Consider the following 17,006-nt stretch of genomic DNA (forward strand, 5'->3'; position numbering starts at 1 on the left):
AATCATCCACTCACTCCCTTCTCATTATCTAGAGACCACTACGTAGTGAACTATGTAGGGAGCATCTCGGCAAAGCAACATTTTGGACAAAACTCGAGCTATTAATCACACCGGTTACTAGCCATGATTTGTGCTGCATCAGCGTAGTGCAAACGCAACAGAGTCACAGTTTATTGCACGGCCAAGAAACGGGTAAAAATCTAATTTAACAATACAACTTAAACGGGAAATAACTTACATTTACAAGTTTTCGCACTCCCGTTTGTCTTGTTTACGATCTCCAACACATGATGGTCCATATCGTTCGGTTAGTGACCATCAGTTGTACACTAATTTTCATGGTGCATTGTGGGACATTTTGAGGGCACTATAGAGAGTGTAACATTCGGAACTTAACATTCGGACAGCACTACAACATGGTAAACACCCCATATAGTGAACTATATAAGGTAAACTCTACATAGTGCACTATGTAGGATATAGTGAGTGATTTTGGACGCTGCCAATGTTTGTCGTCATTTCTTTGCAAGCAGGGGAAAGCTTGGAGTTGGTGTGTTGTTGCTCCAGGACAGTGCATCCAACCACACGGAACAGGAGGCAGAAGCAGCCAAATGTGGCTTTGAGCTGTTGCTTCATGCAACTTACTCACCCAACCTGGCACCATCTGACTTCTATCTGTTTACAAAACTGAAATCCCACTTGCGTAGTTGCCATTTTCAAAGTAAAGATGAGGTCACGCATGCGGTTCAGCAAAAAGATAAGTGAAGCTTGAACATCAGTGAACTGAGTGCATTAAAGTTAAAGGACACTATGATGATCAAAAATGTTTGTTTTGCTTTTTAAATTACTGATAACACTTACAATTACCATTTAAATTACATAAATACCCGTAAGACACTTCTGTCAAAGTGTCCTTGCTCTGCTCAAGACATATACGTTGTTCAGACATCACACTGCGTTCATCCAGCCTTTTGTTTCCGGGTCAATCTGACATTGTTCAGCAGTTTGTTCCTTTAAGTGTCTGTTCAAGAGTTTCAACTTAATCCAAAGCTAAACCTAAATCACACACATCTTAACTAATGCAAGACATATGAAAATGGATGCATTTTAACAGTGTCTCTGCACTTTTTAATGACACTAACATACAATCTTTTAATTGCTAGAAAATCAGTGTGAAATGGTTCTGCAAAAATGTTCCGTCAGAAAAAATGTACTTGCTGAGTGCAGCCCTGGTTATGTGGGGTGACCAGGCCTGAGTCTGTGGTGGCTGTAGCCTCTTAGATCCAATAACGTCATCCAGACAAATCAGACTCCTTTAAACTACTGCGGCGACTAAAGATTACTTTCATCCTCAGTGAGTTTGCTGATTATATTCCTGATGAATTGATTAGGTGTTCATCTGTTAAATGTCAGAAAAACATCAATCAGTGTTTCTCAAAGCCCCAGATCACAACTATCTTGTTTCATCCACAACCCAAAGATATTCAAAAGAAACCAGAAAATATTCACATTTAAGAGGCTGGAATCTGAACATGTTTGCTTTTTTTATTTTGAAAAATTGCTCAAAGCAACTGAATGAGTATCAGAATAGTTGGTGATTGAGTGAATAACTGATTAACCATTGTAGCTCTAGTTAAACCAATAGTTAGTGAGGTTTGTTTTAAGGATATTCTTATTGTTAACATCCCTCATTTCCACTTTTACAACAGTTACACACACAAAAAGCAAAAACACCCCACACAGATGAATAAATATAGTCAAGGGAGAGCTACTTTCACCTCACACATTACATTTATATTTAAAGGAATTGTCATAAATGTACATGTACATGCTGCTTATTATTGGAATGAATGGAATAAATGAGTGCATACTTGCAGCAGGTGCTTTACTCCATTTATTGGCCATTCATTTCTGTTGGATAAACTTACATCTTGGAAACGAGGTACATGTGAGGTTAGAAAAAGAAAATACCGGTTGCACTTAGACTGCCCAGTTTCCCGCAGTGGTTAAAGAAAGCCCATAACTGTTTTAACATAGAATAAACAAAAAACAAAGCTTAAGGTCACTTTCAGTGCAGTGCAGCAGCTCCATGGATCTACTTACAGCAGCATAGTGAAGTAGGGGAAGTCTGTAATGTGCTGGATCTGAAAGTTACAAAGCTCAGGGCTTCCCTCTAGTGGTGGAGGAGGTTTGTCCACAGCGAAGATGTGAGGTTTGAAAATGAAAATCTGTTTAAATGGGAGCTGCAAGGTGGCGCAGTCGCCTCGCAGCAAGAAGGTCGCTGGTTCGCGTCCCGGTGAGGACACCCGGGATCTTTCTGCGTGGAGTTTGCATGTTCTCCCCGTGCAGCGTGGGTTCTCTCCGGGTTCTCCAGCTTCCTCCCACACAGTCCAAAACATGTTGAGGTTAATTGGTGATTCTAAATTGTCGGTAGGTGTGAATGTGAGTGTGCTTGGTTGTCTGTCTCTAAGTGTAGCCCTGTGATAGACTGGTGACCTGTCCAGGGTGTCCAGGGTGGATGGACTCCAGCCCACCGCAACCCGAGTGAGGATTAAGCAGTGTATAGATAATGGATGGACGGATGGATGTTTGCGTATTTAATTGTTAACATTTTCCTAAATCAGGACCTGTGTTGGCCATTGATATCTGGAAGAAACTAGATCATGAACAGGATTAGGTTAAAAGTAAAATTTAAAAACATCTGAACTAGTGAAGGAGTCTGACCCACAGCCGAAGCAACACTATGACTCACATCAGGATTTAAACGGTTGGAGGAAAGGGCCATGGTATGTTCTGCAAAGATAACTATTAAAATGTCAGGGTCACAGGAGCGTGTAGGCTACAATTTTCCACGTCAGTAGAGACGACTCTCAAGACCCCTTTTGGACTTTTAACTTCATCAGCCTGAACCAGATTCATGTGGCTGGAGGCAGCTTTGCTCCGAAGGCATCGGGCAAGATTTTCTACGTTTTAATCAAAGTGTTTTTGACCCCAGATGAGATCCTTAATAGCAGCAATTACAGCTTAGAGAACAGCATAAATTTCATTTGCGTTAAGCACCGAATTAATGATAATAGAAGCAACTGGCTGTGGACTGAGGGAGAGTTAACGACACAAACGGAGGTTTAATCGAGCAGCACACGTCATACATGTGTCCCCGCAAGAATCACACTCAGTTAACCATTTATTAATCAACAGAATTTATTTACAGAACATGAAAGTATGCAGGTGGACTGTTTCATAGCGTTCTGAGAGCAGGAAAACGTTTTCCTCTTCAGATCAATAAAGAATGAATTTATACACAGTGAATTGAATACAGACTTGTTCAGCCAAACACTAATCACAGGAGTCAAACCTTCACTGATCTTTTGGAGTTTGATCCCTCGACAAACCAGCATCTCTTCTCACACACACAGGAGTCCCTCGAAACCCTCCCCGATCCCGACCCTCCCTTCCTCCCCCAGTTCATCAAACGACTGACGGCTTACGTGTAACATCTGCTTTGTGAAATAAAAGCCATTGGGAGCAGGTAAACCACAGAAGTCTTGCAGAGTTAGACTGTGATGACGCAAGGAGGGGGAAAGCAAGAGTAGTTAGTCATGGCAATAGCAGGAAAGGTTCACATATAAAAGACTAGATATGGTAATAACACATATGTGCTAAAAACTAAGGAAAGGTCCACAATGTCCACCGCAGCCACCGCAGCCTCTCCACAAGCCTACAGCACGTCCACGCCTACACGGAGAGCGGTCGGAGACGGTTAATGTGACGGTGGCAGGCTCAGATTTGGATTTTTAGTCATATCACTTTGCATTCATCGAAGCCAGACGCGACTCAAAGAAGAAGCAGGACAGTGATTGTATATGCATCCTGCGGGACGAAGCCCTCGCCAGGTGAGTGTCTACATACAGTGGGCTAGTAGTAGTTAGCTGCTTTTAATAAACAAACAGCGACACGACAAAACAAAGTTAAAAGAAACATAAAAAGTATATCATATCGACCACATCTAGCGGGTCCCCCGTATCTTATTACGCTCGCTCTGCCCCCCCCCCTCGCAAGCACACATTCCCCTAAAAATACGGCATGTAAGACGCCTCCCCCCCTCCCCAGTGGACAAAGAAAGCCAGGTGAGTAGATCTACAACCTCTGCCCATGCAGCTGAATAGTAGTGAGTTAGGACAAAGACAGTTAAATGTTTTTACTAGTGTGCATTTAAATCACCGAATGTCAGCAGTTGTTTATATATATATATATATTTTACACACATACATACATTTATATTTATATATACACTACCGTTCAAAACAATTTTGTGTTTTCCATGAAAAGTCACACTTATTCACCACCATACGTTGTGAAATGAATAGAAAATAGAGTCAAGACATTGACAAGGTTAGAAATAATGATTTGTATTTGAAATAAATTGGTTTTTTTTACATCAAACTTTGCTTTCGTCAAAGAATCCTCCATTTGCAGCAATTACAGCATCGCAGACCTTTGGCATTCTAGCTGTTAATTTGTTGAGGTAATCTGGAGAAATTGCACCCCACGCTTCTAGAAGCAGCTCCCACAAGTTGGACTGGTTGGATGGGCACTTCTCGCGTACCATACGGTCAAGCTGCTCCCACAACAGCTCAATGGGGTTCAGATCTGGTGACTGCGCTGGCCACTCCATTACCGATAGAATACCAGTTGCCTGCTTCTGCTCTAAATAGTTCTTGCACAATTTGGAGGTGTGTTTAGGGTCATTGTCCTGTTGTAGGATGAAATTGGCTCCAATCAAGCGCTGTCCACTGGGTATGGCATGGCGTTGCAAAATGGAGTGATAGCCTTCCTTATTCAGAATCCCTTTTACCCTGTACAAATCTCCCACCTTACCAGCACCAAAGCAACCCCAGACCATCACATTACCTCCACCATGCTTCACAGATGGCGTCAGGCATTCTTCCAGCATCTTTTCATTTGTTCTGCGTCTCACAAACGTTCTTCTTTGTGATCCAAACACCTCAAACTTGGATTCATCCGTCCACAACACTTTTTTCCAGTCTTCCTCTGTCCAATGTCTGTGTTCTTTTGCCCATCTTAATCTTTTTCTTTTATTGGCCAGTCTCAGATATGGCTTTTTCTTTGCCACTCTGCCCTGAAGCCCAGAATCCCGCAGCCGCCTCTTCACTGTAGATGGTGACACTGGTGTTTTGCGGGTACTATTTAATGAAGATGCCGGTTGGGGACCTGTGAGGCGTCCGTTTCTCAAACTAGAGACTCTAATGTACTTATCTTCTTGCTCAGTTGTGCAACGCGGCCTCCCACTTCTTTTTCTACTCTGGCTAGAGCCTGTTTGTGCTGTCCTCTGAAGGGAGTAGTGCACACCGTTGTAGGAAATCTTCAACTTCTTAGCAATTTCTCGCATGGAATAGCCTTCTTTTCTAAGAACAAGAATAGACTGTCGAGTTTCAGATGAAAGTTCTCTTTTTCTGGCCATTTTGAGCGTTTAATTGACCCCACAAATGTGATGCTCCAGAATCTGCTCAAAGGAAGGTCAGTTTTGTAGCTTCTGTAACGAGCTAAACTGTTTTCAGATGTGTGAACACGATTGCACAAGGGTTTTCTAATCATCAATAAGCCTTCTGAGCCAATGAGCAAACACATTGTACCATTAGAACACTGGAGTGATAGTTGCTGTAAATGGGCCTCTATACACCTATGTACTGTATTGCACCAAAAACCAGACATTTGCAGCTAGAATAGTCATTTACCACATTAGCAATGTATAGAGTGTATTTCTTTAAAGTTAAGACTAGTTTAAAGTTATCTTCATTGAAAAGTACAGTGCTTTTCCTTCAAAAATAAGGAAATTTCAATGTGACCCCAAACTTTTGAACGGTAGTGTATATATAAAAGACTGTGTCCTTTAAATGCGAATGAAGCAGGAGGAGGTCTTGGCAGCACATGAGTTGTGTTCGCACCCTTGACTTCCGCTTGTGTCTCCACTTGTTAGGCTGCTTTACACTTCATTTTTGTTTCCAGCATAAAGCCTGGTCCATGTCTTGGCTGTAAAGGAAAAACAAACAAAATATGAATATAAACATAAATCACAGCAAAATTGACAAATAGAGTTTTTAGCAAAGCCTGCATTGAGAGGTATTTATTGTGATATGTGCTTTCTACACAACTGAAGTGGCTGGAATACAGGAAGCAGGGCTTGTGTATATATATATGGTCATGTACAGCAGAAACAACAGGGATCGTGACTGTGTTTGTGTATCCCTGATGGTGGCGCTATTGCAGAAGTTTTTAAACTGTAAGGCTCACCTCCCAGCGGGGAACATCCCCTGAAGCATTTAGTGTGGTTTGTTGTGATAGTGTGGTTTTAAAATACTCCACCGAGTGTATTTTTAGTGTTCAATAAACAAACGCTATAGTACGCAACAAGGAAATGGGATAAAAAACAGTCGTGACTCGATAACCCGACCCATAACAATCCTAAAACCTTGCTATCTGACAGGTTTTTAGGAAAAACAAATGGAACACATGAAAAACAGCCTTAACATACCGACAGCCTTGGATTCCGACTCCAACATGACATTTAATGTCACCAATCAGGATAACGGCGTATTATCTGACTGAAAAATCCGACACATTGGCTACGTTCAGACTGCAGGACTTAATGTTCAATTCAGACTTTTTTTGTGAAATCCGACTTCGTTCCAATTAAATGCGACTTGTATGTGATCTGCTGTGTGAACTTCATACAACCCAAAAGTGTCCCGCATGCACAGAAGAGGACACGACGACGTGAGCGAGTGTGCTCAGTGTTTACGAAAGTAAACACGGATGGTAACGGTAGAGCGTATCTGCCACTCCCCTGCTGCCGCCGTCACCGATGGTGGAAACAGAACTGTGACCGCTAACTAAACGAGCATCAGCAGCCAAGTACTGCCTGTGGTTCTGGCCACTTCCACCCCATCAGAGCGCTCCCACAGGGTGGAAGTGTCCCTCGACCACGCCGAATATTCAGATATTCATCATTAATTGGGCCCAGAAAGTGCTATTGGGACCAGCCCTACTAGTTATTATAACAACTATGGACAATAGTTAACAACAAACGACCCTTCCAGCATCAAGCCCTCCTTGTATCTCGACCTCCGTCTTGACAATCCGACAACCTTGCTATCCGACATAAAAGAAGGTTTTGTGTTCAGTGTCGGATTGATCGAGTCACGACTGCATTCTAATCACGATTTCTGAAAAAAGGTGCAACAGCAAACATAACAATCTGCATGAAAATGCTAATTAAATCAGTGTTTTTTGTTTTTTTTGCATGAATGGGTCTATTTAAGCTGATATTTCTGTAATCCAAGTGACAGGAGGCAACGTGAGGGCTGCACTTAGCAAGAGCTGCAGGACAAATGTGACAGACCCTCATCTGAACCAGACCACATCACAGCTCTCACCTGTTTCTATGGCTTCAGCTTCGTTGGACTTCCACTTCTCTGCGACATCGTTTGCTAGGGGATCGTCTGGGTTGGGCGCACTTAGTAAAGCCTGGATTGATAGCAGCACCGTGCGAATTTGCAGAGCTGGTGACCATTTATCTGGGAAAAAAAAAAAAGACAAAGAGAGACTAATGGAGAAGAAGAAAAACAGAGTGTAAGACACTGAAAACAGATTATAAAGAGTAAAGCTGCTGCACAGGAGCGATGCGTCTCCTAACAGCCACTTCACTGCAAGGAAGAGGCCGTGATGAGGCCGGTGATGGTCAGCAGCGGTGGCACAAAGCTCCAGTTAGGGTCAAAAGTGTAACATAAGAGGCCTCTGATCTTTTGAGCAGGAAGAAATTGGCAAATCCCCCCACTTCATTCACGGACCAAACATCATAGGACACAAAACATACAGGCGTTCCTACAGTAACAAGCCCGACCCAGCAGGACCAATGACAGACAGACGGATGCAAAGTTACTGTTAAAGCAGCTTGGGAAAAAGACAGATTTTCTGTCGGTTGTGATTTTAGCACATCAGAGGGAGAACACATGTCTTCTAAGGTCAAGCAAACAGAGGATCAGGTCGGTGTGGCCGAGCATAAAGTGTGACACGGCAGAGCGCTGGCTTACCTTTCAAAATGTCTAGACATATTCTCCCCAGCTTGTCCACGTTGGGATGATATATTTTGGTCATGAAACGTACTTTAGGAGCTGCCATGGGATATTCCTCTGGTAAAAAGAGTTCAAGTTTAAATGTGCCTCCCTCAAAAGGTGAGTCCTGAGGTCCGGCAATGACTACGTGAAAGTAGCGGGCATTGCCTTCATCCGGCTCTGCCTTGATTCCTGGGACAGGCTCTGCAAGCAAGCGCTGAGTTTCCTGGTGAATGAAAAGGAAAAACGTGGAATTCAGAAATGATCGACATGTTTCACCTGCATTGTCACTATGTCAAGACCACGTTCTGGTTTTGGGAAAACACTTTTGACATCTGTAGAGACACAGTGTTCAGACGGGGCAGGTGAATGCCGAGACTGCACACAGCGATGAACTTAAAAACTGATTTCTAAAGGAGATAGAGCACGGAGGACCTGTCATACCGCACAAGTGAAAAATGAGTTAGAAGAGAGCTGAAGCAACAAATCTGCATTCCTGTCGCATTTTTTCTCTGCAGATGGACATAACTCATCTCACCTCTCTCGCGCGGTACACCTTCAATCATCAATCAACACAGTCGTGGAGCAGCATTGTGATATTTTGCGAACACAATATATTAGAACAACACGCCGAGCTGCTTTTGTAAATGAAAAACAGGCAAAAGTATGTTTTACTATATAATTCTTTAAAGGTCGAGCTAAGTTTCTGGCTTTCTGTGTGCATCTGAAGGAGAACTGTGAGGATTGAACGTCGCAGATGTTCTTCTTTTCAGATTTGCAAAAGCATTTTAGGCACCTGTGACAACCATCACATGAATATTTTAAAGATCTACCAGCGACAGAAACATGGAACCAGTAGAGACGTGTGACGAAGACAGGCAAAGACAAGCTTCACATGTTTTATAGCTTTGGGTTGACATAGTTTATGGTCTTCATCAGTGTAATGCTAAGAAAGAGTAACTGCATTTACTAATAAAGCTATGTTTGATGGATATCCAGATCTGTGTCAAGTGTTAAGGTAAAAAAAAAAAAATACAGTCATGACTCGATAATTTGACCCCTAACAATCCTAAACCTTGCTATCCGACAGGTTCTTAGGAAAAACAAATGGAACACATGAAAAACAGTCTTAACATACCGACAACCTTGGATTCGACTCCGACATGACATTTAATGTCACCAATCAGGATAACGGCGTATTATCTGACTGAACAATCCCACAGATTGGCTACGTTCACACTGCAGGACTTGATGCTCAATGAGGATTTTTTTGTGAAATCCAACTTCGTTCCAATTAAATGCGACTTGTATGTGATCTGCTGTGTGAACTTACGACCCAAAAGTGTCCCGCATGCACAGAAGAGGACACGATGACGTCACACCCAGCGAGCGTGCTCAGTGTTTATGGAAGTAAACATGGATGTTGGCAGTGGAGTGTATCTGCCACTCCCCTGCCACCGTCGTCGCCGATGGTGAAAACAGAACTGTGACCGCTAACTAAACTAGCATCAGCAGCCAAGTACTGCCTGTACGTTTCGGCCACTACCACCCCATCAGAGCGCTCCCACAGGGTGGAAGTGTCCCCCGACCGAATATTCGGATATTCATCATTAATTGGGCCTGAATATCCAGAGAGCAGAAAGTGCTATTGGGACCAGCCCTGCTAGTTATTATAACAACTACAAACAATAAATATTAACAACAAATGATCCTTCCAGCATCAAGCCCTCCTTGTATCTCGACCTCCGTCTTGACAATCCGACAGCCTTGCTATCCGACATAAAAGAAGGTTTTACATTTAGTGTCGGATTATCGAGTCACGACTGTATATCATGCAAAATATCCTTGGATTTTTATATGTAAAACTTGTTTTAAGTAAAATGCAAAATATATATAATTGCTTTATCATATACATCAGAGCTGCAGAAGCCGTGCGTCATTCTTAGTCTATCAACAAAGATGGTCACCGGGAGATCGTAGCGTGTTTCGTTTTTTATCCTTCACCACAGAAGGGAGGTCGATTTTCACCGCAACGGTTCCTGAATGCTGTGAATCTGAAGACTCTGTGCGGCATGTAGCTGTCTTTTAGAGGTGACACCGACTCAGCCGCCGGACCACAGGAGACCGGTGCTTCCATTAGCATCAGCTACTGCAGCAGGGCTACAACTCAACACAGTGACAGTCGAGTAACCAGTGGAGACACATGCCTTCACTGTGCCAGAGGAGCAGGTATCTGATGTGGGCTGTGGTATGTAGAGGCAGGATAAGAGGCACACTTAAGACATGCCATTAACAAGGAAACTACTTTCAGACAAATTACTTGGCAGGCCGTCTTATTGTTCTCAACTGTTCATTTTGGCTTCACCCATCAGCAGGACTGGCAGCGCAACTCTTCCTGCTATAGAAAGTCATTTGGTTATTTTGACAATCTGGAAAACCTCTTAGTGCTGTCTGGCTCAGACTGGAATGATTGTGTGTTACCCAATTTGAAATAAATCTACGCATTTTCCTCTTATTTCTGACAACTTAATAGGTAAACATGTCTATTATCCTTCAGTAAATTTAAGTCCAATTAACAAAACTTGAATCGCTATATATAGTCTTAATTCTCATCATTTGATTGGCCAAAACCTTCTTTTGGATCGCCAGAAATTCCTCTATACTTGGTAAACCCTGCCTAGTGACCGTTTGACAACCCGACAACAAGAGGACAATAAATAACTACGCATATAAATATCTTAGAAAAAAAAAGCTGGCCAACACCCACCACCCTTGTTTTTGACACTCTGCTTCCTCCGTGCAACTGGGAGTGAGATTCCTGAAATGTTTCAGATAACCCACAGACAAAACCGTGCAGTGAAAACACAGACAGGAGAGGGGCTCCCGGTCCCAGTCACACGCTCTGAGGGCTCAAGGGCTCGGCCCACTAAGTACTGTTCCCAGCCCTCCCACCTTTTCCCACAAACTGCCGGCCATGCACACCTGTGAAACCTTTTCCACTTATTCTCCTTCCTATTATGTTTATTCCCCCCTCCCAAAAAAAATCTCAGCATGTTAAACGTCTATCATATTAAATAGTTAATTAAATTTTAGGTCTAGCAGGAAACAAACATGAGGAATCAGCTGCACAGTCGATTTATCAGGTTTACAGCTTTTCTGTGGTTCAACATGATTTCAGTCTCATTCAGAACGGTCTGGCTGCACCTCATTATCATTCTGCTATCAGGGAATTTAAAAAAAACTTAGTGCTGCTTGATCCAAATCCTCTGCAAAGCTTGAAAATGTTCCGTGTGGTAGATTACCGGCCCAAAGGTGGCTGTTGTTGTCGTGCTGAAAGGGATTTTGATAACAGTAAGACGTAGACAGCAGAAGGGGAGGAGGAAGCCACGTGAAATTCACAGCCAATGGCAGAGCTCACACCCTACATCAGACTACAATAAATGAAATATCTGTGGCTGCTTGAGAGACAATGCAACAGATCACTCCGGTCTCTGGAAACTTGAGTCATGAATAGGTTTGCTTCCCTAAATGAAATCTGACTAACGTCACAGATGATCAGTGTGCCCTGCAAACACATTCCCTCGAACCGTGGCCACGCCTGTGCTCACCCTCGATCTGACAGGTCAGACTTGAGGCCAAGTTTCGGTGAATCAAACCGTTCCGATGCCAGAGAAAGCAGCAGTAGAGACTGGCGTAGCAGCAGCTGTGCATCCTCTCCACAAACATCTGTGCAAATGACACAGTTTGTGCTTTTTGCTGATGGAGGTGCACACACACAGACCTCAAAGTGTTGACAGGAGTTAAAGCTGAGCTGCATCCAGCTGTTTGTGGGAGTTTTTCCTTAAAGGTTACCAAACACCTGCAGCATTAGAATGAATATGAACGTGTCCAAAGTGACAGAGAGGTGTGTGTATTTTCCTCAAAGCGCAACACAGTGCTGACTTTATCAATCACTTATAGGCACAAATCATACCGTTAGATTGGTCCAGATCAAACGGTAAATGACGCTGTGTGCTTTTCTTCACCTCAGACAGAGTCACATTAAATAATTCGTTACACAGCTCATTCCTGAGCTCCATCACAGCTGGAAATTATTTCACAGTCAAAGTCTGATCTGTGTACTAAAGTCAAAATACTTTCTGTCATATCAATTTTTTGTAATTCAGGAGATCTTTCCATTTCACAGCACCATATTGACATTATTGTCCATATAAATGCATGACAGGACATGACCTCGATAATCATTAAACCAAAAATATTGCAGCAGATGGCTGAGTAAAAACGAAACCACACTTTATTACACATTTGATAAATTATCAACACGTATGCTCAGAATATTCGCTGTACACTAACTCTCAGTTTTCCAATAGCCTTTATGCTGCACTAGTACAATAAAATTCCCAAAACTAAGCTTTTAGTTTTGTTGTGGCACCCCGACATTTATTTTTCTTGCCACCAGTAGAGTTATCGTTGCTTGAAACTCATGATATTATGATTAAAATGAGATAAGTATGGGTTTCCATGTAAGCCGTGCACTGAACAGTACCGCTCTATGGTTCTTATTTACATTTAACTCTGATTCCTTGCACAATTACAGTTCTTTTTATTTTACTCTATATCTATTGCATTGTTGCACCAACCCACCAGAACAAACTCCTCGCATTGTGTAAACTATACCTGACAATAAACCTGTTTCTGATTCTGGACAGAGGATGTGATTTCTCAGACTGACTATCAGTGTCAATATTGTGCCAAACAGTTCAAACCTTCCTCCTTGAGCAGTATCCAGGGATGCTGAGCAAACCTCCATCACCTGCAGATGCTTTCCCAGAGGAGTCATGCGGCAAAGTGTTTTCTGATCAGCTGCCAAATCTTCCATCCATCCTGCTTTCTTAGATATTCTCAATTCTATGTAAACACATGCAGCCTATGCGCTCTAGTAATACTACTGACCCCAAACACCTTCAGAACTTCACTAAATGAAAAGGAAAACAAGACTATGAGAGGTATTGAATTTAAAGTCCATGTATGCTAACAGTAAACGTATAACACTGTGAAGTAAGAGGCTTAGGGGCTAGCCTTAGCTCGTTAAATGTCCCTGTTTTCCTCACACAACCACAAACAAAGCTAACTAACTAGCCGCGGTTAGCATCGTTAGCCTGGTTAGCCAGCCCGCTGTCAGCAGCACCAAGCAACTTGAGAGCAGGACTGAGCTTGAAAAAGTATATTTAGAGAAGGGAAGCCCGGCAGACATCATTTATCCGCCATCTTTGCACAGCGTTGGGGTATTTTTAACCCAGCGTGCCTCGGTGTATCTGGGCGCAGGAATGAGGCGGAAGGTACTTTACCAAACTAACGTTAGCCAGCGGGATGCTAACGGCTAGCACGCAAAACTGTTCACCGGCAGCAGCAGCAGCGGCGGCGGCTCTGCGGGGGGAGTTTTCTCTGTGAAAGGAAGAAGCTCCACCGTCACAGAGAAAACATGCTGCTGTTTTAGGTGTGAAATCATTTACCTTAATGATCCTGCGGGGCAGTCCTGCCATCTTGTCTTAAATGCGGGCTTTTAGCTCTCGGTGCCTCCTCTCTGTCGATGGCATTGACAGCAAACACACGTCTTCCGGGTTCTGTGCGTCATGCTAGTGGATGGAGGGACACAGGAGCGTTTTGTCTCGTGTTCAGCACAAAGCAGCAGACGTGTGTCCAAGTGGAGGAGAGAAGATGCACCAGCCAGATGTGCTGTTGGGTTCTTTCACACATTGGGGTCTAATTGCACTATTTTCAAGTTATTGTAGAGCAAAACTGATGTCAAGTAAAAATCATCATCTCACTTTGTTTCTGCTTATCAGTGAGTGCAGGTTATATGTGGACCAGTGGCTCTAAAACTGTGTGCCTTCACTGGAATTAATCTTATTTATGATGATTGCACTGTTCCATAACATGTAGGTATGAATATGTTTGCACATGCAATCTTTATTCTTATCTTTTATATCCTCACTTTTATATTCTGTGCTTGCACTATTCTTTTTAAAATGTGTATTTTTATACTTGTGTTTGCAGTATGTACATTTTTCTATCTACTATGTGTGTATTTCTGTGTGTACTGCCGCTGACAACACTGTGACCTTCTCCACTGTGAGATAAATAAAGGCATATCTTATCTTATTAACAGAGCTGTATGCATACATAAGGCAGGCCTTGGAAATGGTTGGTTGCATGAATATAATTTAATTGTAATTTAACTATCCCAGAAGTCTTAATTGCACATAATAGCCCTGTACTTTAACAAAACTGGGAAAATCTGTAAAATAACAGCAGTTCAATACTTAATAAATTTGACAAAATAACTTCTTTTTCGCTTATTAAATGCAGTAAAAGAAAAAAAAGTCTAATTTCACACTCAAACATAAAAGAACAAATTACAGTTTTGCAAAATTACAGATTTTTTAAAGAACAATTTCCAGATACTTTAAAGATTTTCCCCTTTTCATGTTAAATTACAGATAATAAACATGTTTAGTGAACGTGTACATTTTTACTGTACTGTAAACAAATGAACGTCTTTACTGTTTTAACTGTATTTTTTAAACGGTTATCTGTTGTTTTACAGATTTCCCTTTTTTGTTAAATTACAGATAATAACTAGTGAAATCAAGAAAAATTATAGAGCAAGGGTCCTGGTGTAGATCTCATTTATCCTTGATAGTTTTGTAAACCTCTGTACAGCTCAGACAATAACAAAGCGTACATTTTTCTCCATAAAAGTAGTGGTGACATTCATTTAACATAGAGAATTTTAAGAGGAGAAGCTGCCGGTGTCCTACTGACACACTGCAGGATGCTCAGCTGCAGATAAAACAGCTTTGCAGAGAGTCAGTATGAACAAAACAAGCACTGAGAGACTTCTTATACAGCCATTCATCTCTATTACTTTATTAATTCATGTGCACTATTTATTAATAGTGTTACTACTGTGCAGTGCCATATTTCATGTTGCTAGTTGTTATAATCTACACTCTGGTGCAACATTACATGACTATAATCTACATTCCTTTCATCCATTCGTGTTACTTACAGTGCCTCATCTCTACAGTTAGCTTTATATTTAGAGTTGTCTTTAAAAAGTATTGCGTTACTACAGAATGTGTTTGAGTGTGAATAGAACTCCTAATTCCATCGTATGAAGCGTTTCTAATTCTGATTTTGAAAGCGTGTTTGCAATTCTTATTGTCACAGCTCTCTAATCGCTTTATTTCAAGTATAATTTGAATGCAGGTCCTATAAGTCGTGTCTTTACCTTCCACAACTTCTAGTATTGCATCATATCACATCTACAAAGTTCAGCTTTTTGCATCACAGGAGCTGCAGAAGAAGAAACTTTGCTACTGATTTAAACAGTTCATTTTCCACCTGCACCTCTTCCAGCTTCATTTCCAAGGTTATTCTGAAGCTGACAGAGTTTATGCGTCACATCTCCTCTTCCTGTTTCAGACAAAACAAAGCACGACTTAGACCTAACACCACTCAGGGCCGGTAAGGCTGCAGGGTACAGCTGCATTTTCACTTTTTTTTTTTTTTTGCACTGCAGGCTGAATAGGAGCTATAGATCGGAGAGGGTTTGGAGCTCCTCCTCCTCACCGTATCCGTGTGGACAAAAGCGTCGTCCCTTTGGGTGTCAGGTCTGTGATGAGGACATTAGCAGAGCAGCAAACTCACAGGAGCTTCATCTGGAAAATCTGACAAAGAAACAGTATGCGCTTTCTGCCCCAACGAAGCTCAACAGGTGGGTGTCATGTCTCTGCAACTGGTTTGTGTTTCTTTTTTTGGTGAAGCAGGTGCTGAAAAAAAATGTATGTTTATGTTTGATTTAATTATTTACAAGAAATGACATTTTACTGGGTGGTTTTATTCTACAGGTTATGATTGCATTTTGGCTTAAACATGTGATTCTAGGATCTAATTCATCGCTTCATTGCACACTACTGTTACACAAGTGCAAACTCTGATCAGTGTGATTTCAATACACACAGTTTAAATATGTTTAAATCTTATTATCGACAGGTTTAATTCAGCCTTAAGGTGAGAGCATTTGAATCCTTTAAAGCTGCTCTCTTGCCACCTCATGCTTTTCCAGCACCAGCAGCTCGGGGTTAAATATCTATCATTAGTCTTCTGTAAAATATGCATATTACAGGGGAAACGACCGGCTGTAAACATGAGCCTACAAATTACTCACGTCTGCGGCTGTTACAGGTGCAAAGTTTCCGCTCATTAAGTTGAGATCATAGAAGCTCTTCAGACAAATCTGATCTCGTGGGAGTTTAAACTGATCTAATTCTGTTTGCATAAGGAAACATGATGACATGCTCTTGTCGGCTTTTTAAAGAAGATGCAATAAGTTCTTGTATTAAGTGTGTAAAGGTGAAACAAATTGAGTGCAACATACAAAAAAAGAAGCAAAAATTGAATTAAAATATGGTCAGAGTAGTGACTGACTGGTGGTGACTTATCATTAAGGGAATTATTGATTATTCCTCTCCAGTGGCATCTTTTAGCGTCCCGTCCCGCTCCACCTCACCAACCCCCGAAATTTTCCATTGTTCGGCACACACAGGAACAGATGAACCAGCGCCTAATGCAGTGCCTTCTCTCAGTGCACAGGGAGAACAGACAATATCAGCCACATTACAGGGGCTGCTGCTCCCACTGAGCCGCAAGATTTATGTCAACAGACCGCGGCCAGACTTCCTTATCAACTCAATTTTATATAGAGGAATTACTGTAAGTGGTAAGCTTAGTGCGATGCACGAGGCTCAACCTGACGGAAGTGTGTTTTTCACGAGTTAAAGCTTGTGATGGATGTGAGTGATTCAGACA

General features: G+C 42.0%; 2 protein-coding genes across 2 annotated transcripts in view; one reads left to right on the plus strand and one right to left on the minus strand.

Annotated features, from left to right (window-relative positions):
- Positions 1 to 5,689: 5,689 nt before the first annotated feature.
- On the minus strand, positions 5,690 to 13,743 carry ube2na (ubiquitin-conjugating enzyme E2Na). Its single transcript, XM_008296003.1, has 4 exons — positions 13,646 to 13,743; positions 8,112 to 8,358; positions 7,455 to 7,595; positions 5,690 to 6,051 (listed from the first exon to the last, which is right to left on the minus strand). Exons 1-4 carry the CDS (start codon positions 13,673 to 13,675, stop codon positions 6,005 to 6,007), a joined length of 465 nt encoding a protein of 154 aa, XP_008294225.1. The 5' UTR covers positions 13,676 to 13,743; the 3' UTR covers positions 5,690 to 6,004.
- Positions 13,744 to 15,814: 2,071 nt separating this feature from the next.
- c1qtnf13 (C1q and TNF related 13) overlaps positions 15,815 to 17,006 on the plus strand; it is a 3,509-nt gene continuing 2,317 nt past the window's right edge. Inside the window, exon 1 of the mRNA XM_008296005.1 lies at positions 15,815 to 15,912. Within this exon, the coding sequence (XP_008294227.1) occupies positions 15,882 to 15,912 (31 nt within the window). The 5' untranslated portion in view covers positions 15,815 to 15,881. The remainder of the gene's footprint in view (positions 15,913 to 17,006) is intronic.

Source organism: Stegastes partitus, unplaced genomic scaffold, assembly GCF_000690725.1.
Source record: "Stegastes partitus isolate 25-593 unplaced genomic scaffold, Stegastes_partitus-1.0.2 Scaffold1093, whole genome shotgun sequence".
NCBI classification, from domain to species: domain Eukaryota; kingdom Metazoa; phylum Chordata; class Actinopteri; family Pomacentridae; genus Stegastes; species Stegastes partitus.